Consider the following 25,898-nt stretch of genomic DNA (forward strand, 5'->3'; position numbering starts at 1 on the left):
TTGAGAGAATGCCAAGAGTGTGCAAAGCTGTCATCAAGGCAAAGGGTGGCTATTTGAAGAATCTGAAATATAAAATATTTGTGTCCAAACTTTGGACTGGTACAGTATATATATAATCACAGTTTGTCTTTGCATTCTTTTGGTGAGCAGTGGAGTAAATATGTCCTGTGTTGAATGTAATGTGAGTGTATTATATGTTGATACAAATAAATGTTAGACTTCTGTTCAATCCACAAATTAGATTATGAGTAAAGAAAACTCAACTCAGATACTGTGTGTGTAATAAACGTATCTGATGCAAAGGGAAGGACAAACAGGGAAGGAAAAATGGTCTTAATTCAAACATAAATAATATATAGTAAACATTATCGTACCTCCAACTTCTGATAATATGACATGAAAAGGAACAAGAATTGTATTCAAAGAGGTACAAGTACTTAACAGACATACTGAACTGATATAATAACATTGCAACTAACATGAATGTTTTCAAAGAGCTGAAGAATGTCTCCAGATGCAAAAGTGTGCTTGGTAATGGAAGTCATGATGGATGCAGCTTTACCTCCGTTGTGGTGGGTCATCATTCGTGTATGGACTTCTACCTTCTCTTTCAGGGGTTCTTTTGGTAGTCCAGCACTCCTTTAGCTTGTTGAACCAACAAGGAGAGAAACAAATTCAGGAGGACATTATTTCAGTATAATCCTTCAAGTACTTAAATTCAAAGTAATATAACGAGAAATTAAAAGGACTGACTTACCAGTTCATGATACGTCAGTTTGTTGGAATGGCTGCAGTCTTATTTGGTTTCACTTATGGACAGAACGCTTTGAGGCTCAAGTGCAATATCAAAGACCTCTTCACTGACCAGCGTCTCCTCTACTCCTCCATCCATTTTGTTGCTCAGAACTTCTAAGACATGTGATTTTACTGTGCCAAAATCTTCCTCAGCATCCAGCCACACATCTTGGTCAATCTCGTCCTCTATGTGTGGGATAGACTCTACTGCATTCATCGTTACCTGTTCTGCTTCAGGGTTTGGGGTGCACACCACTAGTTCATTTGGGCTATGCAGTGGTGCTGGAGTTGTATGCAGTGGCGCTGGAGTCGAATGCAGTGGCGCTGGAGTCGAATGCAGTGGCGCTGGAGTCGAATCCAGTGGTGCTGGAGTCGAATGCAGTGGTGCTGGAGTCGTATGCAGTGGCGCTGGAGTCGTATGCAGTGGCGCTGGAGTCGTATGCAGTGGCGCTGGAGGGGTATGCAGTGGCGCTGGAGGGGTATGCAGTGGCGCTGGAGGGGAATGCAGTGGCGCTGGAGTCGTATGCAGTGGCGCTGGAGTCGTATGCAGTGGCGCTGGAGGGGTATGCAGTGCCGCAGGAGGTGCAGTGTCATTTGTTTGCTCAATTTGACCGACTTCACAAACTTGAGTACTTTCCATTGATTCTGTTGGAACACAGTCAGTATTCACTGCACTTTTTGCAGTAGTACTTGCACTTTCTATTGATTCTTTCAGAAAGCTGTCAGTGTTCACTTCAGTAGTACTTGGAGGTGGCCAGATAGCAAGTGGTGGTGAATCCAATCCCGCAGACACCACTCCAGCATCTCTGGGTTCAATGTGGAGATGGATATGGACATGGGATTCAATAGATAGTCTCTTTTCAAACGACTCAACTGATTCTTTTGCTGATTGTACTACCATTCCCACCAGTTCTTTCTCATGCCCACTGATAGAGTCTGAATCTACTTCAGACGCAATAATAAATTCAGCCTCCGTTCCATGAACTTCTTGCACATTTGACTGCAAACAGGACTCTGCAAATGTATTGGTAACTATGTCGTCTGGTACTTTGTCAACCTCGAATGTGGACTCTGCAAATGTCTCTGGAGTTGTTCTATCCACACATACTGTATCAACTTCGAGAGCAATGGAGGGCTCAGTTTCTTTGTCTGAAGGTTTGTGCGCATTTGCCTGAGTATTAAGTTCGGAATAGTTTTCAAATAAGTTAATTTTCTTTCGCACCTGTGCAGCTACACCTGGACATCCTTGAGCATCTGTAACTGCGACCACTGGTGTACCCTCTGGTGATTTAGAAACTTCGGCTTCACTCGTTAATTCAACTTCAGCCTTTTCACTTGATTGTGGTACAACATTGGGGTCAGCTTCTGATGAGTTCTGCTGTACATGTTGGAGGATTTCATGAGTTATAATACTGCTTGCCTCTTCAAACACGTCCTCCTCAATCTCCTTAATGGCATTCTCACCCTCTCCTTCGTCCTCCATTTTGTTACAAATGTTTATAACTTCCTTAACATCGGTTGAGGAAACCACCTCAAGGGCTGCCTCCAGAATCGCTTCACCTGACCCCATCTCAGCATTTGCATCCGTCACTTGTACTTGGATCTCATGACCCTTGACTTCAGTTAAGACCACCTCAAAAGCTGCATCAACAATTGCTTCAGCTGATTCAATCTCTACATACATCTCTTGTACTTGGATCTCATGATCAGTGACATCAGTTAAGCCCACTTCAAGCACATTATCAATAATTACTAGAGCAGACTTTAGCTCTGCATCCGCCACTTGTACTGTGATCTCGTGATCATCAGTTGAGCCCAACTCAAGGGTTGTCTCAACATTTGCTTCAGCTGATTTAATCTCAGCATCCACCTGTTGTACTAGAATCTCGTGATCATTGACATCAGTTGAGCTTACTTCAAGCACTTTTTCAACAGTTTCTTCAGCTGACTTTAGCTCTGCATCCGTCACTTGTACTTGGATCGCATGACCATCAACAAACTGTGCTGATGGCACATTCTTCATCACAACCATGTCCCCTACCTTTAGTGTCTGAACCATAGAAGAGCCTACAAGTGGTCTTAGAGCACCCACAGGATCCATTTTCTCTGGGGATTCTACTGCAGGTGCCACTATGCCAATCAAAGATTCCAAAACATCTGATGGTTCTAACTTCAGAACGTCAGGCATTGCAGCAGTGACATCTTGAACCTCACATGTGGTTGTTTCTGCAACTGGTGCATTCTCCATGTCTGCAGAATCCTCTGAAACATCCATTAATTCCTCTTTTTCTTCTACTTCAGGAGTGACCTCCGTGAGAGGCTGTGTGAAAATAAGTTTGTCAGCGACCGACACTTCCAGGCTCTCTGTATCAGGCTGTGGACTGTCTTCTGCTATAGCCTTTCCTTCAACCTGAGCTACACTCTCTTCTGAATTAATGGTGGCTACAAATACTGGTCTTGCCTCTTCTAACTCATTTACCAATTCTATTTGTTGGTCCTTTTCAATTTGTATATGCATGATTGGAATTGATTCATCTTCAGCTTTGTGTACCTCATCTGTAGTGATTCCTGCAGCACCAGACTCTTCCGTTTCCTCAGGCGCCAACTCTGTGGGTACTACCTCGCTGACTTCTAATGAACACTCCACCACATGAGTCACTGGCCTTTCATCAACAGCATCTATTTGTTGCGACTCTTCACCTGTGCAGATTGCAACCGCGTCTGATTTTTCATGAGCTATCAAAACTGTTGTTTCCGTCTCCTTTGGTGTCTGTAATATTTGTGGAGAAACTGAAACTGCAACTTCTTCCAGGTGCGGGTCTTTTGTAATTACCGATGAGAGAGTTGGAGTTCTGCTAATGTTTTCAACAACCTCATGCAGAAGTACCTCTGTCTCTTTCAACTCATATTCTGAAGGCACAGGCGTTGTGTTGCCTGATGTTTTGGGAGACTCCTCTGTCAGCTGTGACACTGCTGAAACCATTTCTGTTGATTCATCATCTAGAGGTTCTGGGGCAGTGACTGCTTCAGATGTCAACTCGATTAGGTCCTCAGCTATGGTATCATCTCGAGTGGCTTCTTCAGCAGTGGACACTTGTGTGGCAATGGTCTCCTCTATTAAGCCTTCCTCAGGTATATCACTGAGTTGCTGATGTTTACTTATGAATTCCGTAAGGTCCTCAAAGTCTTCCGTAGCAGTGGGGGATGTTGATGGGGCCAACTGCTCCACAGTATCTTTGGCTTGAGCCTTCTCTGTTTCAGTGGGCAGGGTGTCTTTGGGTATGGCCGATTCGGTGACCAGCCTAGAGACGTCTGGCTGGGTTTCTTCTGTAATGTGTAATAGAGTTTCTATAACAGCCTCAGTTGATATTATGTGTTTCTCTCCTAGCTCTTCTGCATCAAACTCAGACATGGGGACCACTGCTGGCGTTTCAGAGTCCTCCTCATCATCCGATCCAACACCCTTATCTGCCTCGTCAGAAGATATTGGTTCCTGCTTTCCTCCATGCTTTCGCTTTTTGCGTCCAGGGATGAGTTTCTTTAGAGAAAATGAAGACTCCTCTTTGGTGATTTCGCTGTCACATGGCATCTGCTCTGGTGAGTTAGCTTTGCTGACCTCCTCGGTTTTTGCCTTCCTATTTGAGGTGACCAGCTTTTTAAGGGATTTCCATGTTGACCCCCCTTCACTCCCTAAGGGACTTACAGCTTGCTCAGGGGAAGAGGTCAAATGTTCATAACCTCCCTCCTGAGAACTGTCCAGTGGAGACTCTGCAGTGTTTGCAGGTTCACTTAGTGTTTCACCTTCATTCATGGGTGCCTCCTCCTCTGAGTCAGACGTTTTTCTGCCCCTCCTCTTTGCAGATCCACATAGGAGGGCCTCCCAAGAAACAGATATTTCTACTTTCTTTTTGGGCTCTTCTGTGAAACGTTCTAGTACCTGCTCTCCTTCACTTTGCTTTGGCTCCTCATGTGAGCCTACAAGTGCTAACTCATCCTCACTCTCAGAAGATCTTTTGGGACGTCTTGTGGGCGTCATTAGTTTTTTGAAAGAAGTCCAGGTGCCATCCTTTTTCCTTTCACCGTCAGAGGTTACATCACCATCTGATTCGTGGCTTGACCCTAACGGAGCAGACATGTTTACCTGCTCTGCTGCTAATTGTTTTGGTGGAGAGTCAGGACGTTCTCCTCTCTGGTACTCCTCTGACTCTGTGGATGACAGTAAATCCTCAGCAACATGCTCACCAGACCCGGTCAACTCATCTGATTTCCTACCTCTCCGCTTCCTAGAAAGCTTATTCAAACCAGCCCCATATAAGAGCTTCCTGAGTGGACTTCCTTGGATTTTAGCTTTCTCTTGTGAGCTAAGAAGTTCAGCTTCATTTGAGATAACTGTGTGGAATCCCAAAGAAGGAGACTGCTCTTTAAGAATACCCTGGACTGGACTTCCTTGGCTTTTAGCTCTCTCTTGCGAGTTAAGAAGTTCGGCTTTATTTGTTTCAGCTTCATTTGAGGTAACTGTCATTAATACCTCAGGAGCTGACTCCTCTTCAGGAACCTCCGCTGTGACTGTGATGAATCCCCAAGGATGAAACTGTTCTTCAAGACTTTCCTGGCTTTTCGCTTTCTCTTGAGAGCTAAGAAGTTCGGCTTCATTTGTTTCAGCTTCATTTGTTATAACTGTTACACATCCCCAAGAAGGAGACTGCTCTTCAAGAATATCCTGGACTGAACTTCCTTGACTTTTAGCTTCCTCTTGAAAGCTAAGAAGTTCAGCTTCATTTGAGATAATTGTCTGTAATCCCTCAGTAGCTGGCTGCTCTTCAAGAACATCCTCTCTGTTGTCACTAGTTTTAGGGACATTACTCATCAGTTCAGGGACATTGGATGTCTCAGCCGTCAGGGAATCTGTTACTATCTCTGACGTTGAGGCCGCAATTTCAAGTTGAACTTCATTCTCATTTTGTTTCCCCTCAATGACCGGTATTGTCTCAACATCTGGACTGATCTCCTCTTTCGTTTGTTCTTGCTCAAGTCCAGCTTCCTCTGGTGTGTTTACATCCTCCAGTTTTTCAATGCTTTGCAGTTCCTGTTCTTTCTCAACTGTCTCACCTTTGGGCGTTTCCTCTCCTAAAATATTTTTCTTTTTCTTTAAACCGGCGAAGATTCCTGTGGTGAAAAACTTCTTAATCGGGGATACAATTTCTTCTTCAACATCCGCAATGGTTGGTGCTGGTGTGTCTGTCTCTTCAGTAGGGGTGACTTCCTCCTTGACTTCGTCCTTGGGTTCCTCATTGACTTCTTCCTTGGGTTCCTCATTGACTTCTTCCTTGGGTTCTGTCTTGGGTTCTTCCTTGTGTTCTTCCATTACTTCCTCCTTAGGTTCCTCCTTGGGTTGTTTCTTGGGTTCTTGCTTGACCTGCTTGTGTATTTTTCCTGTAAGGAAAAAACGTTTAAATGGAGACATTTCTTCAACTACAGGAACGGGTGTTGCTGGTGCCTCTCCCTCTGCCTGTGCTACTTCTTCAGGTGTGACTTCCTCCTTTGATTCTATCGTTTCAGTGGTCTGTTCCTTGGTGGTTTCATTAAGGAATTCCACAAATGTGAGGTCCGTCATCACAGGTTGAGAGGTAGAATCATCAGCCGGTTCCACTGGGGAATCAGCAACAACCTTGTTCGGTGCTTCATCAATATACGCTTCTAGTGTATCATCTACAAGCTCTGGTGTATCGCCAACACATTCTTTTATCGTATCATCAGTAAGATCCTCCGGTGTGCTCTGCTCAGTATTCTCCTCAGCATTATCTATAGTGGTCTCTGTCTCCTTGCTGTCCTCAGGGGTACGTGCTTCGCCCTCTTCTTTCTTAGGGCTCACTTCTGGTGTTGTGACGGAGTCTTTTTTCAATGTGAATTTTAAACCAATTGAACTGAATAACTTTTTAAAACTATCATTGACTTCATTCAATTTAACTTCTGTTTCAGTCTCATTTGTTGATGCTTCGTCGTCTGCATCCGGTGATTCCTTCCCGTCACTGTCTGCCTTTTCCAGAGGAGGTAACTCCTCTGTGAGAGTCTCTATAGTCTCTGGAATGTCCTCTTTCTGAGAAACGATAGATGAATTTGTCTCAACAACTGCAATGACAAACAAATATGCATTACTCAAAACTGTTCAATGGTGGGCTAATTGCCTGATTCATTTGAATAACTAATAATTTATAAACTACTTATAAACTCTTTACAGCCCCCCTATAAAAGCTTAATGTGAAGTGTAAACCAATATCATAACATTTTAAGAACTTCAGGAAACAACTGAACTCTTTATCAAGAAACTAAAAGTAAATCCTTTTCTCATACGGACACACACAAACTAACGCTCTTCCAAACTGTGATGACTCACTCTCTGCAATGACTCCGTCTTCACACAGGCCATTGACTTCCTCAGTCTGGTCCTCTGCTTTTTCACTCAGTCCAGAGATCTGTCCATTCTTTTGGAGTAACTACAAGGGAGAAGGGAACATTTTAAATATACCTAATATAGAGTGCATTCGGAAAGTATTCAGACCCCTTCCCCTTTTCCACATTTTGTTACCTTATAATAATCCCCTCCAATCTACGCACAATACCCCATAATGACAAAGTGAAAACTGGTTTTTAGAAATTTTAGCTAATTTATAAAAAATAAAAAACAGATACCGTATTTACATAGGTATTCAGACCCTTTGCTATGAGACTCGAAATTGAGCTCAGGTGCATCCTGTTTCCATTGCTCATCCTTGAGATGTTTCTACAACTTGATTGGAGTCCACCTGTAGTAAATTCAATTGATTGGACATGAGTTGGAAAGGCACACACCTGTCTGTATAAGGTCCCACAGTTGACAGCGCATGTCAGAGCAAAAACCAAACCATGAGGTCGAAGGAATTTTCCGTAGAGTGCCGAGACAGGATTGTGTCGAGGCACAGATCTGGGGAAGGGTACCAAAAAATGTCTGCAGCATTGAAGGTCCCCAAGAACACAGTGGCCTCCAGTTTGGAACCACCAAGACTCTTCCTAGACCTGGCCGCCCGGCCAAACTGAGCAATCGGGGGAGAAGGGCCGTGGTCAGGGAGGTGACCAAGAACCCGATGGTCACTCTGACATAGCTTCAGAGTTCCTCTGTGTAGATGGGAGAACCTTCCAGAAGGACAACCATCTCTGCAGCACTCCACCAATCAGGCCTTTATGGTAGAGTGTCCAGACGGAAGCCACTCCTCAGTAAAAGGCACATTACAACCCGCTTGGAGTTTGCCAAAAGGCACCTAAAGGACTTTCAGACCATGAAAAACAAGATTCTCTGGTCTGATGAAACCAAGATTGAACTCTTTGGCCTGAATGCCAAGCATCACATCTGGAGGAAACCTGGCACCTGGCACCATCCCTACGGTGAAGCATGGTGGTGGCAGTATCATGCTGTGGGGATGTTTTTCAGCGGCAGACTAGTCAGGATCGAGGGAAAGATGAACAGAGCAAAGTACAGAGAGATCCTTGATGAAAACCTGCTCCAGGACCTCAGACTGACAACGACCCTAAGCACACAGCCAAGACAACGCAGGAGGGGCTTCAGGACTAGTCCCTGAATGTCCTTGAGTGGCCCACCCAGAGCACGGACTTGAACCCGATCGTACATTTCTGGAGAGACCTGAAAATAGCTGTGCAGCGACGCTCCCCATCTAACCTGACAGAGCTTGAGAGAATCTGCAGAGAAGAATGGGAGAAACTCCCCAAATACAGGTGTGCCAAGCTTGTAGCATCATACCCAAGCAGACTCAAGTCTGTAATCGCTGCCAAAGGTGCTTCAACAAAGTACTGAGTAAAGGGTCTGAATATTTATGTAAATGTGATATTTCAGAATTTTTAATTTTATAAATTAGCAAACATTTCTAAACTGTTTTTGCTTCTGTCATTATGGGGTATTGTCTGTAGATTGATTTGACATTTTTTACATTTTTAGTCATTTAGCAGACGCTCTTATCCAGAGCGACTTACAGTTAGTCACATTATTATAATAACTTTTTTCATACCCCCTGTGGGAATCGAACCCACAACCCTGGCGTTGCAAACGCCATGCTCTATCAACTGAGCTACATCCCTGCCGGCCATTCCCTCCCCTACCCTGGACGACGCTGGGCCAATTGTACGCCGCGCCATGGGTCTCCTGGTCGCGGCCGGCTACGACAGAGCCTGGATTCGAACCAGGATCTCTAGTGGCACAGCTAGCACTGCGATGCAGTGCCTTAGACCACTGCGCCACTCGGGAGGTCATTGATGAGGGGATTATTATTATTTTTTAAATCCATTTTAGAATAAGGCTGTAACATAACAAAATGTGGAAAAAGTAAAGGGGTCTGAATACTTCCCAATGCACTGCATAGCTTAAATGTATGAGAAGTCACTTTCTTCAGTCATATTTTCCCTTGGGAGAAAGGGGGGACAGCATGTTATCTACAAAAATTATTTATTGCTTTCAACTCCGGAACCAGGATGTCTATGAAGTTATGATAATTTTGCATCCGGAAAACCTCAGACAAGTGTTCTTGGAGAATTTGGAGAACTTGGTTACTAAAAGGAACCACAGGCACAGGTGATTAACAGCAAGGTCTGTGCTGTGTTGAAATGTATTACGAGGAGACACCTACATTTATGATGCTTGCCATTCTATGAATGCTAGACAACAATGAAGAAAGCAAATGGGCATTGGGGGGTGTCAGTATGTCTCATATTAAACAATTAAATGTTTGTCGCCATGTTGCATCACTGTTTGTGGTTCCAGTCAATCAATTCATGCATTGTTTTGACCTTATTGACCTGCTGACCGATAACATTAGAATAACATTGTAATAAGAAAATATAACGTTGCAGTAAAAAGAAAATGCTGACAAACACACAGCAAGGTGCACGTCTTCATTTATTTCTATAATATGGTAATGTTTGATGCTTGCTACACTGTTTTTGAACCAATATGCATGAGACAAGGTGCAAAATAAACATTGCACATTGGTTCCTCATTTCATGACATCACTTTTACATTGTGACATAATCTTGTGACTTTTAGTGACAGACTGAACAACCCACAGCTACTTTCCCTGTTTTGCTGTCTGTCTTCACTTAGTAAAGCAAAGTGAAGCATTCTACAGACTAAGTACCTCTATAGTCTGTGTCCCAAATGGCACCCTGTTCCCTATTTAGTGCACTACTTTTGACCAGAGCCTTATGGGCCTTGGTCAAAAGAAGTGCACTAAATAGGGAATAGGGTGCCATTTGGGATGCTAACATTGTCTATATATAGAGACATTTGGCTCAGTTGGCTGGACCATAGCTGCTGCTGACTCATGATTCTATCCATCCCTGGACCTCTAAAACAGCATACACTCCCACACACACACACAGAGAGAGAGAGACCCACTTTAATGCTCTTAGGACAACATCTTCTATCAGCAACAAAGCCATTGTTGTTGTTTATGTATCATTCCTTAAAGAATATCTAAGTTGGTCATCAAATCAGAACAAAAGAGAGTAGAAGTGATAACGTTTGGTAATAACTTATCGTGAATGTGCATGAATTAACTATTTATCAGTGTTCACATACAACAACGAAAAACATTATTTTATTTGTCAAGGTTTGTTAAGCATTTATAAGCATGCACATTTACACATTTATAATTTATCATTTATAATGGCTTAGTCATGAAAGTTATAAGGTGTAACAAAAGTATTTATTTAGGAATTTGAGTCCCCAAAGACACAGCTAACAGACTTCCTGCATGTCCACAGTGGAGTTCATCATGTCTTGTTACAGTACGTAGATAATCAATGTAGCTCTATACAGAGTGCAGATAAGGTGAAATTCTATCTCTCTCCCTTCAGGGACCCAAGCTTAACTTAGATACATCTAAGAATGAAAGGTCATCGTTCCACTAGTAGCATTTTCCACTGGTATTCTATTATATGGTCTCCAACAACTGGAACAATATGGTAGAAAGTAAAAAACTGGCCCATGATTGTGCAAATAATAAAATGACACAGAAGATGGTGTACCTCTTTACCAGGTTTGTCCCATTGAGGATTACATATTTATCCCAGGGAAGACCTGACTAAGAGGCAGCATAAACATATCAACACACAATCAAAAGCCAAACATTGACTTGCAGAGAAGTGTCAAAAAGGACAGTGGCACAATGTGTGATTGAATATGAACAGTCAGGTCCCTTACAGAGCTGTAGATGTGTTTCCCTCTCTTTCACCATGCCTATTAACTTGAAGTCATACTGTATGTAGCCTAATGAAATAAGTAAAAGTAAGCTATGGTCATAGAATTAGGAATTAGAATATTAGAATGGACATTAACCTTCTTCTGATGGTATAAAGGTCAGCCATGTTGGTCAAGGAGTTGGTCAACCATGGTTTGCCATGGTTTGCCAGTGCTGTGATAAGATATTGTGTAAAATAATGAATTTGAACTGTATGTTTGTTAGCTAGCTCTTCATACAGTTTTAGAGGAATGATTCCATAAGTGTTTCAAATTAACTGCCAATATGGCAACATTCCATTCAAACCATGCAGGCAATCCACAGCCATACACTGGGTCAAATCGCTAGTATTTAATAGGATCTCCATGGCTATGATAGCCTATGTATTGTGAAAATTATATTGACTCCATGTTATTGGAGGTAGCCTAGGAATTAAGAAAGTCAATAGAAATAAACAATAGAATAGCCTACATGTACTGTATCTAGTCATATCCATGACCAAAAAGAGAACACGTTTTACAATGGCGATACACTACATGACTAAAGGTATGTGGACACCTGCTCGTCGAACATCTCATTCCAATATGGAGTTGGTCCCCCCCCCCGCTATAACAGCCTCCACTCTTCTGGGAAAGCTTTCCACTAGATGTTGGAACATTGCTGCGGGGACTTGCTTCCATTCAGCCACAAGAGCATTAGTGAGGTCGGGCACGGATGTTGGGCGATTAGGCCTGGCTCACAGTCGGCGTTCCAATTAATCCCAAAGGTGTTCGATGGGGTTGAGGTCAGGGCTCTGTGCAGGCCAGTCAAGTTCTTCCACACCGATCTCGACAAACCATTTCTGTATGGACCTCGCTTTTTGCACAGGGGCATTGTCATACTGAAACAGGAAAGGGCCTTCCCCAAACTGTTGCCTCAAAGTTGGAATGACAGAATTGTATAGAATGTCATTGTATGCTGTAGCATTAAGATTTCCCTTCACTGGAACTAAGGGGCCTAGCCCGACCATGAAAAACAGCCCCAGACCATTATTCCTCCTCCACCAAACTTTACAGTTTGCACTATGCATTGGGGCAGGTAGCGTTCTCCTGGCATCCGCCAAACCCAGATTCGTCCGTCGGACTGCCAGATGGTGAAGCGTGATTCATCACTGCAGAGAACACGTTTCCACTGAGTCCAATGGCGGTGAGCTTTACACCACTCCAGCCGACGCTTGGCATTGCGCATGGTGATCTTAGGCTTGTGTGTGGCTGCTTGGCCATGGTAACCCATTTCATGAAGCTCCCGACGAACAGTTCTTGTGCTGACGTTGCTTCCAGAGACAGTTTGGAACTCCATAGTGAGTGTTGCAACCGAGGACAGACAATTTTTACGCACTACGCGCTTCAGCACTCGGCGGTCCCGTTCTGTGAGCTTGTGTGGCCTACCACTTTGCGGCTGAGACGTTGTTGTTCTTAGATGTTCCCACTTCACAATAACAGCACTTACAGTTGACCGGGGCACCTCTAGCAGGGCAGAAATTTGACAAACTGACTTGTTGTAAAGGTGGCATCCTATGACGGTGCCACGTTGAAAGTTGCTGAGCTCTACAGTAAGGTCATTCTACACTCTAAAAATTAGGGGTTCAACAAGGGTTCTTCTAAGATCCTTAAAGTTCTTTGAAGAACCTTAGGGTTCTTGGCACTGAAAATTGCCCCCAAAAGGTTATTCCAAGAACCCCATAGGAGGTGGGGTTCATCGAGGAACCTCCTTAGTTGGTGGGGGTTCTTGCAGGAACCTAACTGCCCAACTGAAACATTTGGATTTGAAAGGACAGCAGGTGCAGGCACTAAACTAAATGTTTTAACATCTCCTTAATTGAAGCTAAGGTTTGTCCCTTGTATGATCTACATTTATATTGTTTTATGATGATACCATCTATATTTTCATATTTGTGCAAATCTTTCTAAAACAGAAAATGGACATAATTCAGTGTATATCAATCAACAAAGAGGTAAGAATATGTATGCTATAAGAAAATGTTGACGGCTAGCTGTATTGGGTGCAGATGAATGAACTGCTCACTTTTGTGTCTGTGTCTGCAGGTATACAGACGTGGAGGCATACGAAAGTATGTCAATTGGTATTGGTATGTTATGAAGATCACATGTACCATCCTCCCCCTTACCTCTTCAATGAATATCCCATAGGCCTCTACATTATGGACAAGGTATGTGTATGAAAACCATTATCAAAAGTTTTTTTCATTCACGTTTATCACAAAAACCAAGGTATGAATACTGTTATGTGCATGTTTTGTTAAACATCTGTATAATTACAATTTTTTGGATTCACAGACTTCACCCTCCCTACACCTCTGATGAATATAACAGGAAACCTGTTTGATTACCATACACTGCAAAATCATTCTAGCTATGGATACAGAGAACATCAACACATTAACATCAACACGCCAGAGGAAATACACATTGGACTTGGGGCTCTGCTGGGAGTTTACCTCATATTTAGATTTTTTTATTCTGCTTTGCCACTAAAATCATAATAAACACTGACAACTAAAACATAGTGTTATTGTTGTTATTGTTATGCATATTATTATTAATTAATAATAATAATAATAGGGGAGGGGGGGTTGTTCAAAAATTAACCCCTAAAGGTTCTTCAAAAGGTTATTTAAGGATCCATTAAAAGGGGTTCTTTGAAGAACTTATAGGGGTTCCCCCACAGTTTCAATTTGAAGAACCCCTAAAGGATCCTCCAGGAACCTTTACTTTTTAGAGTGTACCACCAATGTTTGTCTATGGAGATTGCATGGCTGTGCGCTCGATTTTATGCACCTGTCAGCAACAGGTGTGGCTGAAATAGCCGAATCCACTAATTTGACGGGGTGTCCACATACTTTTGTATATATAGTGTATATTGTATAATCTATGATTGTAAAATGTCTTCTCTTTTTAGTAATAGATATGGCTAATATGTATCCTGGAAAGATAATAGTTGGATAGTTTCCAATAGTGAACCATGTAACCCTTTTAATTTGATATAGGTTATAGCCTATAATAATTTGGTATGCAGTGGTATACTTAGCAGATAAAACCGATACTGTATCAACTGCAAGTGGTTGTGTTTTTTGTTAAACTAGGTATTTGGCACTGGGGCTCACGCTTCAATCAACTGAATGACAAGCCTTATCACTACAGCCCGACAAGAATAACAGTTCAGACAGTTGAGAAGCATCTCCTCTTTATTATTGTGGGTTTAATTAGCGATAGAAGCCTTTCACTAAATGCCAGGAGACATAAATACATTATCTGATTAAAATAGGCTAATAATGGCCTACCATTTGATAAGAATACAAAAAAACAACAACAAAAACATTCATCATTAATGTAACAGTGTGTTGATTCTTTATGCACTCCTTTGTCCACTCATTTAAAACACTCCATAAATTCCACTGTAGCTATTTAGGGATGTAAAGGCTACACACTGATGCTGTAGATATATAAATATATTTCCCGTTCGGTTAGTTATTAATACATCAATCTGCTATAATTTATTTTTTACCTTGGCATCAGTACGCTCGCCATCCTGGACATCGTTCGCACTTTCCTCATCCGCCACTGCGTCCCGGTCCTGGAGCTTGCTGCTATCCTCCGGCTGCGCAGATTCATTCGCCCCCATGATCAAAACCGTAGCGGCTCCCGCTCCTGTCCTGTCCTGTCCTGTCCTGACCTGTGTGAGTCGATGCCGACGTCAATGACACAGAATATCCCCCAAAATGAAAACAGCAGCAAAAGCTGTTGGGTATGATAGCTCTGACGCTGTGGCTTTCAAATGGTGCAGTCCGGCCCTCCTGCAAACTATTTTAGAAAAACACCCTCCCCGCTATCACATGTAGCCTACGACTCACTACGGCACGCCTTGCCTTGCTGCATCAAGTCTTATGAGTGCGGAGAGACTGAGAACCTGTCCTGGGATGACTATTGCAACAAGCATATCAGGCACTGGCAGAGAGGGCCAGTCGCACGCAGCTATCTTCCATTTAAGTTAGGCACTAATACTAAAATAAATCAAATCAAGAGCTCCTTTTTAAGGTGAATATCTGAACCTGATTCATACAAATAGGTAATCATTATAAACTAGGCCTACATACACTCCCCATGTATTTATTTGGACAGTTAAGCTAAAACTTTTAATTTGGCTCTATACTCCAGCATTTTGGATTTGAAATCCAATGTTTTATATGAGGCAACATATTTGGTCCCATACTCCTAGCATGCAATGACTGCATTAAGCTTTTGACTCTACAAACTTGGATGCATTTGCAGTTTGTTTTGGTTGTGTTTCAGATGATGTTGTGCCCAATGGAAATGAATGGTCAATAATGTTTTGTGTCATTTTGGAGTCACTTTTATTGTAAATAAGAATATAATATGTTTCTGAACACTTCTACATTAATGGTGATGCTACCATGATTGCGGATAGTCATGAATTAATCGTGAATAATAATGAGTGAGAAAGTTACAGAGGCACAACGATCATACCCTGGGGCTCCCGAGTGGTGCAGCGGTCTAAGGCACTGCATCTCAGTGCTTGAGGCGTCACTACAGACCCCCTGGTTCGATTCCAGACTTTATCACAACCGGCCGTGATTGGGAGTCCCATAGGGCGGTGCACAATTGGCCCAGCGTCGTCCGGGTTTGGCCGGTGTAGGCCTTCATTGTAAATAAGAATTTGTTCTTAACTGACTTGCCTAGTTAAATAAAGGTTAAAAAACAGATCGGTGTTTTTTTCTTTCTTGAACATAAACTCATCGTAACAAATTATAAATTGTTTAGAAAAACTAGCTTGTTCGTAGAAATGGAAAGTGTGATATATACCAGTACTGTAATTGACAACAAACCATTACATTTCCATGTTGAAATTGACAGTTCTTTCTGCCCTCATGAAACCGTGGATGGTTTATCTTCAATGTCGAGGGAAGCTGACAGTTCTAGGATCATACTCTCCTTTTAGTTTAATCCCAAATGAACATATTTAAATCCTCTCTGCTCATTAGCTAACACAGCCATGATGATGCACTTGGACAAAGCTTCAACAGCAAAGGGCCATGTGTAAAGACATTGGTGCCTCCCAATGGCACCCTATTCACTTTATAGGCCACTTCTTTTAACCAGAGCCCTATGGATGCACTACATAGGGAAAAGGGTGCCATTTGGACACATTTTACATTACATTTTAGTCATTTTAGCAGACGCTCTTATCCAGAGCGACTTACAGTTAGTGAGTGCATACATTTTCATACTGGCCCCCCGTGGGAAAACGAACCCACAACCCTGGCGTTGCAAGCGCCATGCTCTACCAACTGAGCTACACGGGACTACAGTCATAGAGTTTTAAAAAGAGTAAGAACTTTGCTCCTCTGAAAAATATATGTAATCCAAATCAACTGACTGGTCAAATGTTATTCTGGAGACGGAGGAGCCGAACTTCATAATGAGATTTGAGGATTAAACGGGGGCATGTGAACGGAGCACCACGAGCATGCAGGGTAAACAACCCAACCCCACAGAAGAACAAGTTTGAAACGGTTCTCTCATGTTGCCTGCCTTCAAAGGATTTCTCAGATAATTCAACTTTCATGAGTCTGACTTGCCGAGCAGTTAATTTCATACACAGATTCAACCACAAAGATCAAGGAGGGTTTCCAATGTCTCGCAAAGAAGGGCACCTATTGGTATATGGGTAAAAAAAAAAAAAAAAAAGCAGACATTGAATATCCCTTGGAGCATGGTGAAGTTATTAATTACACTTTGGATGGTGTATCAATACACCCAGTCATTACAAAGATACAGGCGTCCTTCCTAACTCAGTTGCCTGAGAGGAAGGAAACCGCTCAGGGATTTCACCATGAGGCCAATGGTGACTTTAAAACAGTTACAGAGTTTAATGGCTGTGATAGGAGAAAACTGAGGATGGATCAACATCCACTACCGTTCAAAAGTTTGGGGTCACTTAGAAATGTCCTTGTTTTCCATGAAAACATACATGAAATGAGTTTGAATAGGAAATATAGCAAAATGAATAGGACATTGAAATAGTAATTGTGTCCTTCAAACTTTGCTTTCGTCAAAGAATCCTCCATTTGCAGCCTTGCAGACCTTTGGCATTCTAGTTGTCAATTTGTTGAGGTAATCAGAAGAGATTTCACCCCATGCTTCCTGAAGCACCTCCCACAAGTTGGATTGGCTTGATGGGCACTTCTTACGTACCATACGGTCAAGCTGCTCCCACAACAGCTCAATTGGGTTGAGATCCGGTGACTGTGCTGGCCACTCCATTATAGACATAATACCAGCTGACTGCTTCTTCCCTAAATAGTTATTGCATAGTTTGGAGCTCTGCTTTGGGTCATTGTCCTGTTATAGGAGGAAATTGGCTCCAATCAAGCACCGTCCACAGGGTATGGCATGGTGTTGCAAAATGGAGTGATAGCCTTCCTTCTTCAAGATCCCTTTTACCCTGTACAAATCTCCCACTTTACCACCACCAAAGCACCCCCAGATCATCACATTGCCTCCACCATGCTTGACAGATGGCATCAAGCACTCCTCCAGCATCTTTTCATTTGGTCTGCGTCTCAGAAATGTTCTTCTTTGTGATCCGAACACCTCAAACTTCGATATGTCTGTCCATAACACTTTTTTCCAATCTTCCTCTGTCCAGTGTCTGTTCTTTTGCCCATCTTAATCTTTTATTTATATTGGCCAGTCTGAGATATGGCTTTCTCTTTGCAACTCTGCTTAGAAGGTCAGCATCCCGGAGTCGCCTCTTCACTGTTTGTAATGAATACTCAGGGAGAAAAAGGTGTAGATTCACGCGCAGAGCGCGGCAGGTGTTTATTGCACCTTCGCAGAAGGCAGGAATCGTGGTCACAGGCAGGCAATGGTCATACACAGGTAGGCGAACAGGCAGGTGAAACAAAACTAGGACTGAAGGCTAAAACTGGTTCTCACAAACGAGCTAGGAAAAGGCTTAGTAGAGTCAAAACGAACAATACCTCACAAGGCACAAACAGAAAGAGCTGAACTAAATAAGGAGCTGATGAGACCAGGTGAGTAACTAAAACAGGTGAAATCAATGAACAAAAATGAAAGACAGGGCTACATTCAAGAACACAAAGAAACAGGGCTACGTTCAAGAACACAAGGTGAACTAAGAAAATAAATACAGAACCTTACACTTGACGTTGAGACTGGTGTTTTGTGGGTACTATTTAATTAGCTGCTAGTTGAGGACCTGTGAGGCCCTAGACACTCTAATGTATTTGTCCTCTTGCTCCGTTGTGCACCGGGGCCTCCCACTCCTCTTTCTATTCTGGTTAGAGCCAGTTTGCGCTGTTCGGTGAAGGGAGTAGTACACAGCGTTGTACGAGATCTTCAGTTTCTTGGCAATTTCTCGCATGGAATAGCCTTCATTTCTCAGAACAAGAATAGACCGACGATTTTCAGAAGAAAGTTATTTGTTTCTGGCCATTTTGAGCCTGTAATCGAACCCACAATTGCTGATGCTCCAGATACTCAACTAGTCTCAAGAAGGCCAGTTTTATTGCTTCTTTAATCAGCACAACAGTTTTCAACTGTGCTAACATAATTGCAAAAGGGTTTTCTAATGATCAATTAGCCTTTTAAAATGATAAACTTGGATTAGCAAACACAACGTGCCATTGGAACACAGGACTGATGGTTGCTGATAATGGGCCTCTGTACACCTATGTAGATATTCCATTAAAGATCAGCCGTTTCCAGCTACAATAGCCATTTACAACATTAACAATGTCTACACTGTATTTCTGATCAATTTGATGTTATTTTAATGGACAAAAAATTTGCTTTTCTTTCGAAAACAAGGAAATGTCTAAGTGACCCCAAACTTTTGAACGGTAGTGTACATTTTAGTCATTTAGCAGACGCTCTTAAGATAGCTAGGAGGGACAACCACATACAGTATCACAGTTATAGTAAGTATATATTTTTCTCAATAAAGTAGTTATCAATAGTGGTATGAGTAGTTACCACAATACTATATTATACAATACAAATATTATATAATATATAATATTGGTAGATCGGTAAAAAAGCAGACATTGAATATCCCTTTGAGCATGGTGAAGTTATTCATTACACTTTGTAAAACAGTTTAATGGCTGTGATAGGAGAAAACTGAGGATGGATCAAAAACATGGCAGGTACCCCACAATACTAATCTACAAGTCAGAGTAAAAAGAAGGAAGCCTGTACAGAATAAACATATTTCAAAACATGCATCCTGTTTGCAATAAGGCACTAAAGAAAACTGTAAAAAAATGTGGCAAAAGACTTTATGTCCTGAGTACAAAGCGTTATGTTTGGGGCAAATACAACACAACACATCACTGAGTGCCACTCTTCATATGTTATGGGTATGCTTGTCATCTGCAAGGACTAGGGAGTTTTTTAGGATAAGAAGAAACAGAATAGAGCTAAGCACAGGCTAATTCCTAGAGGAAAACCTGGTTCAGTCTGCTATCCAACAGACACTGGGAGACAAACTCACCTTTCAGCACGACAATAACCTAAAACCATTTTTAGACAGCTGCTAATCAAGGAAGTAATAATCATGTAATAACCATGAAACAAAGTTATAACCAAGAGCCATGTGTTGAATGCAGCATAAAAGCAGTAGTCATCTCCTCTTGAGCCATTGGGCTTTATTACACTGACTAACAATGGGAAGCTTCATTAACAAAAGCAACAACAACAACAACAAAAAACAAACAACAAAAAAAGCAACAAATACCCTTTTATAAAGCAGCACAGAAGCCTTTGGAAAGTAGTTGAGCGCAGAGATTTCTCTGAACATATGACAAACCTAAACGTTAATTCAATAGAAGGTCCCTGAAACACACTGGTGTTGCTGTTGTGTTGCCGTGCTGTAAATCCGCATGCTAAGCTAATGGGATTAGTTAATTTGCTCATAGCTAGGTCAAAGCTAACTGAAAACAGCTGATGTTTTCCCCACTGATTACAGAGTTATAACCAACTTGCCCAGGGGTGTCAAACTCCTTTTGCCCTGCAGGCCGCATTCCGTCTTCGCCGAAGTCCGGAGGGCCACACTGAAAATGTGTTATATTTTGTAACCATCAAAATGTGCAAGAAACTGCCCTCTTTCCATCGTTTTTTAAATTTTCTATGCTGCCTGTCTAGCTTTCGTTTTGGTGATTTCTAGCGAGCTGGACAGAGTGAAGAGACTGTATAAATGTAGGTCTATTATCATTTCTACACAGTTTCAATTTGGTTTTAGTCTTTTAAATGTAGATTTAATTCGTTTTCTACCCCCCCAAAACATTTTTATTTAGAATTTAAAAAAATACTCAAACCACCCGGCCCGCAATATACAGTACCTAAACACATCTATCTATCTGTTGCATATTTGGATTAAGATTATGGTGGCACATACTTTCACAACATCAGTGGATGGTGATTTGGCTTCATCGCTTTACTGTGGTAGCTAGTAAAAGCATTTGTGATTGGCTTTAATATATTTATGTCTTGGAGGAGGCAGAGCCTATGGGCCATACCGTTTCCTTAGCTTGAATATTTTGTTTGTGACATCATCCATAAAAACACATGATCAGAACATGATCATCTATAACTGAGTCATCCATAAACTCTTACTGGACCGACCGACCAGCTGTGGTTCACTTCCACAAGTAATTGTACTAACTGACCGGTTACTGTAATCCAATTAATCTGAATGTCCTCTCCTGCTTTCTACATGAAGTAGATCTGCCAAAGTCTCTAAAGCTGTATTATGTGTTCCAAATGGCAAACCTATTCCCTACTCAAGTGCACTACTTTTGAATCAAAATTAGTGCACTATATAGGGAATAGGGTGCCATTTGGGACATAGTCAACGTTTCCGTGGGATAACATGACTGAACACGTTTACCAATAAAAGAAAACGGGCTAGTATGTAGAGGTGCTATGTAGGACTCTGTATGCTGGAGATAATTAATGAACATGTAGAGGGTTTGTACTGTATGAACAAGATTTGGGCGTTCGCTCCTGGTCCGAAGAGGGCCTATTCTCTGTCAGCTAATCTCCAAAGATATATTTTATTATCCTAAGACAGACACTTGTGAATATTTAGATGATATCAATATGATTATTGTCTCTTCTGACACAACAAACTTCTGTTCCAGACGGACAGTGGTACGTACATCAGACAAGGAAATGACATTACAAGAGTAAGCAAATAATAGGCTAAATCATCTCAGGACCAGTGATACGTTCTATAATCTATAATTGTATCAGTTTACTGAGAGTAAATCGAATCCATTTTTTTTACTATAAATTGCATTTTGTAATCACAAGGGTGAGATGATTCAAGGTCAGATAATGGTCAGCGGAAGCCATGAAACTGGAAAGTAGGAAGGTGGCTGTCCCACCTAAAGCAGCTAAAGCAGTACAACTACAGCCTGAACTATTGACCTCTTGTGAGGGGGGATGATGGTGGCCTCTGATACAGAGGGCGAATCGCAATTGTATTTCCATGTGTTTCCTTGATTCCTTGTGTCCTCTCTACTCACCTTCTTCTGAAAAGGCCTTGAAGGAGAAGGTCAGACGGGAGGAATCTTGGATTTTGAATAGGATGTGAGGAGAGAGGACACAAGGAATCAAGAAAATACAATTGAGATTCACCCAGAGAAGAGATGAAAATTACCTGAAAAGGAGACAGTGATATCGACTGTCTATCTCACCAACTAGACAACCAACAGCTGGGACACGGTTCCACACATCATGGCTGTGGGCACAAAATGACACATTCACTCGCTGAAACAATGTAACTATTTAAACTGTAATACAACATAATGTGTACCACTGCACAGCAGGCCAATGATGTCCGTTTGTGGTCAGTGGTACTCAGTACTGTAGTAAAGTCATCTCTCATTTAGACAACCTTATTTGAATGGAAAAGCACACATGAGTATAGTCATTTCTCATGATATAATGGTAAACAAGCCCATGGGACCCCTCAGTAAACATTGATTCCAAAATAACCTTCTTACTATAGGAGATGGTTGGGGAAAGTATCACTGAGAAACACAGCAGGTAACAGATTTCACATGACCAGAGAAGAAATGACTGATATCCCAGGGGAAAGGGACTGGATATCTAACACTCGTGGTGCAGGACTCAGGAACACAGTTTCCATCAATCAATAACGTTTTGGGAACAACATCATCAGTCTCATCTGATTTGGACCAGACCACCAGAGTATTGCGTTGCATGTCAGTTGATTCAAGCAATTAGTTTAGTTTATCCTCCTTGCAATATTGTGACAGTGCAGATGCACCTCATCACCCACTGTGCACAGACGTCAGTTCAACGTCTAGTTTTGATTTACATTTGGTTGAGTTGTCAACTGACGTGAATTCAATGTGAAATCAAAAACAAAAAATCACCATGTAAATGGATCTAGGTTAAAAGTTGGGTAAAAAATATGAAATGCCCTTACATTCATGACTTTTGCAAATCCTATAATTTTTTCAAGTTGATTCCACATCATCAAATTGATTTTTTGGGTTGAAATTATGTGGAAACAACGTTGATTCAACAAGTTTTTGCCCAGTGGGCCGTGAGTACATACATGGGGTCTAGGAATGTTTCAGTCAAACCTGCTTATATCAATTGTCAGCAATGAGAAGATAGTTCTGGAAAATATAGCAAGATTAACTTTGTTTTGAAATTACAGTTGAAAATGTATTTTAGTGTGGGGAAAAAGTGATTTAGATTTTTAAATGTTGTTTTGAAACTGTGAACTGTATTTCGGATGCGTTCTCCGCGAACGCGGGAAACATTGTCTTTAAAAAGGTGCATTGATGACAAAGCGCGATCGGATTGAATCCCGACCTTAGTTTACTACCCAATTTTGGGGTTTGAACAGTTTACATTATCCACAAAACTACTGAAAAACAGGGGGTAGGGTTGTAGAGAATCGAAGGACCATGAATATAATAAGGTTTAAGGCTTGAGGCTTAAGGCCGGTAGCAGCCACTCCAGAATGTCCAGTCAGAACAAGGATGAGGCGGACGTCCAGGTCAAGGGGAGTTTAATGGAAGAAGATGTCCATATTCACACACACATCACACACACATCTGACCACTGCATGGTTCAGATAACTGAGAATCATGTCCAGTGAGGACTGACATTAACTAATTTCATTAGGTCATTTAGATGCACGCACAATTAAACATCAGACATACAGGGATTCAGTCCACAGGAGGGAAAAATGTGGAAGTGCTCATCAGGATGGGGAAAGCATGTTTCTGACCACACAGCGTGCTGAGGTCATAGACTAACTGAAACTGAAGTCCCGGGAATCAAGGCCACTGATAGGCTGAAGAAGATGTGGTGATAATTATTTGGCGTGACCTTGACCAATAAGACACAAAGAAAAGTGGAGGTCCTCTGAATGGGAGACTAAGCTTCCTGACTAGAACTAACCAGAAGGGATGGTTAGAATCAGCTGACAGAAGCTGGCCGTTTTAACAACTACCTCTGTGTTTTGGGTACATTTATCTATTGAGCTATGGACACATTGTGTGGATGATTATATTGATGGTAATTGAATGAATGGTAATGAAGTTTGAAGTTTATGTTAACAATCTTGCCAAATAAATCTAACATTAAAGCTGCATTATGTAACTTTTTGGGCCACGACCAAATTCCCATAGAAATGTGAGTTATAGATCTGTCATTCTCATTGAAAGCAAGTCTAAGAAGAGGTAGATCTGTTCTATGTACGCTATTTCTATGCTTCCCGTTCAATATTTGACTGAAACATAATCATTTCAAACCTTGCATACATATACCAAACATCAGCAGGAACACTTTCCTAATATTGCGTCGCACCCACCCTTTTGCCCTCAGAACAACACCTACTACCATACCCCGTTCAAAGGCACTTAAATATTTTGTCTTGCCCATTCACCCTCTGAATGGCACACATACACAATCCATGTCTCAATTGTCTAAAAAATCCTTCTTTAACCTGTCTCCTCCCCTTCATCGTTTGAAATGGATTTAGCAAGTGACATCAATAAGGCATCATAGCTTTCACTTGGATTCACCTGGTCAGTCTATGTCATGGAAAGAGCAGGTGTTCTTCATGTTTTGTATTCACAGTGTATTTCTCTATTATGCGTGGGAATACTTTGAAACAGATTTCCATATTAAAATCACTTGGAGCTGATTTGCTGGTGATCTTACAGTATTTTACGTCAAACAATCCCAGCCTTATCTTAGCTCATTGGTCACCATAGCAACACCCACCCGTAGTATGCGCTCTCACTGATCCCCATAGACTGATAATTTCTTTGTCAGTGGGCAAACGTACAAAATCAGCAGGGGATGAAATACTTTTTTCCCTCACTGTATATCTCACTGGTCATCCCCAAAGCCAACACCTCCTTTGGCCGCCATTCCTTCCAGTTCTCTGCTGCAAATGAGTGGAACGAATTGCAAAAATCTCTGAAGCTGGAGACACTTATCTCCCTCACTAACTTTAAGCATCAGTTGTCAGAGCAGCTTACAGATCACTGCACCTGTACACAGCCCAACCGAGTGGTGCAGTGGTCTAAGGCACTGTATTGCAGTGCTATCTGTGCCATTAGAGATCCTGGTTCGAATCCAGGCTCTGTCGTAGCCGGCCGCGACCGGGAGACCCATGGGGCAGCGCACAATTGGCCCAGCGTCATCCAGGGTAGGGTAGGGGAGGGTATGGCCGGCAAGGATGTAGCTCAGTTGGTAGAGCATGGCGTTTGCAACGCCAGGGTTGTGGGTTTGATTCCCATGGGGGGCCAGTATGGAGAAAAAAAAACATTATAAAAAAATTAAATAATGTATGCACTCACTAACTGTATGTCGCTCTGGATAAGAGCGTCTGCTAAATGACAAAAATGTAATTAGCCCACCCAACTACCTCATCCCCATATTGTTATTTATTTTGCTCATTTGCACCCCATTATCTCTATTTGTACATCATCTTCTGCACATCTATCACTCCAGTGTTAATACTAAATTGTAATTATTTTGCACTATGGCCTATTTATTACCTTACCTCCATAACTTACTACATTTGCACACACTGTATATAGATTTTCTATTGTGTTATTGACTGTATGTTTTGTTTATCCCATGTGTAACTCTGTGTTGTTGTTGTTTTTATCGCACTGCTTTGCTTTATCTTGGCCAGGTCGCAGTTGTAAATGAGAACTTGTTCTCAACTGGCTTACCTGATTAAATAAAGGTGAAAACTTGGGGGCCAAAGAAAATCACTGCCAGTTGGGGAACCTTTGTTTAGATGGTACAATGATTCTCTACACTCTACAGTCGTGGTCAAAAGTTTTGAGAATGACACAAGTATTGGTCTTCACAAAGTTCACTGCTTCAGTGTTATGAGATATTTTTGTCAGATGTTAATTTGGTATACTGAAGTATAATTACAAGCATTCCATAAGTGTCAAAGGCTTTTATTGACAATTACATTAAGTTTATGCAAAGAGTCAATATTTGCAGTGTTGACTCTTCTTTTTCAAGACCTCTGCAATCCGCCCTGGCATGCTGTCAATTCACTTCTGGGTCACATCCTGACTGATGGCAGCCCATTCTTGCATAATCAATGCTTGGAGTTTGTCAGAATTTGTGGGTTTTTGTTTGTCCACCTGCCTCTTGAGGATCGACCACAAGTTCTCAATTGGATTAAGGTCTGGGGAGT

The 25,898-nt window shown here is 41.8% G+C and overlaps 1 protein-coding gene across 1 annotated transcript; it reads right to left on the reverse strand.

Annotated features, from left to right (window-relative positions):
- Positions 1 to 38: 38 nt before the first annotated feature.
- LOC121544642 (A-kinase anchor protein 12) lies at positions 39 to 14,920 on the reverse strand. Its single transcript, XM_041854650.2, has 4 exons — positions 14,643 to 14,920; positions 7,190 to 7,289; positions 758 to 6,924; positions 39 to 645 (listed from the first exon to the last, which is right to left on the reverse strand). The coding sequence occupies exons 1-3, from the start codon at positions 14,757 to 14,759 to the stop codon at positions 797 to 799; spliced, it is 6,345 nt and encodes a 2,114-aa protein (XP_041710584.1). The 5' UTR covers positions 14,760 to 14,920; the 3' UTR covers positions 39 to 645; positions 758 to 796.
- Positions 14,921 to 25,898: the final 10,978 nt, after the last annotated feature.

This window comes from Coregonus clupeaformis, chromosome 29 (genome assembly GCF_020615455.1).
Source record: "Coregonus clupeaformis isolate EN_2021a chromosome 29, ASM2061545v1, whole genome shotgun sequence".
NCBI lineage: Eukaryota > Metazoa > Chordata > Actinopteri > Salmoniformes > Salmonidae > Coregonus > Coregonus clupeaformis.

Bases quoted from the DNA above. Each gene is read 5' to 3' on its own strand.
- LOC121544642 (XM_041854650.2), bottom strand. From the start codon at position 14,759: ATGGGGGCGAATGAATCTGCGCAGCCGGAGGATAGCAGCAAGCTCCAG. The intron at 7,290-14,642 runs GTAAAAAATAAA...TCTCCCTTGTAG, and splicing joins GCGAGCGTACTGATGCCAAG to TTACTCCAAAAGAATGGACA. The intron at 6,925-7,189 runs GTGAGTCATCAC...TTGTCATTGCAG, and splicing joins AGACGGAGTCATTGCAGAGA to TTGTTGAGACAAATTCATCT.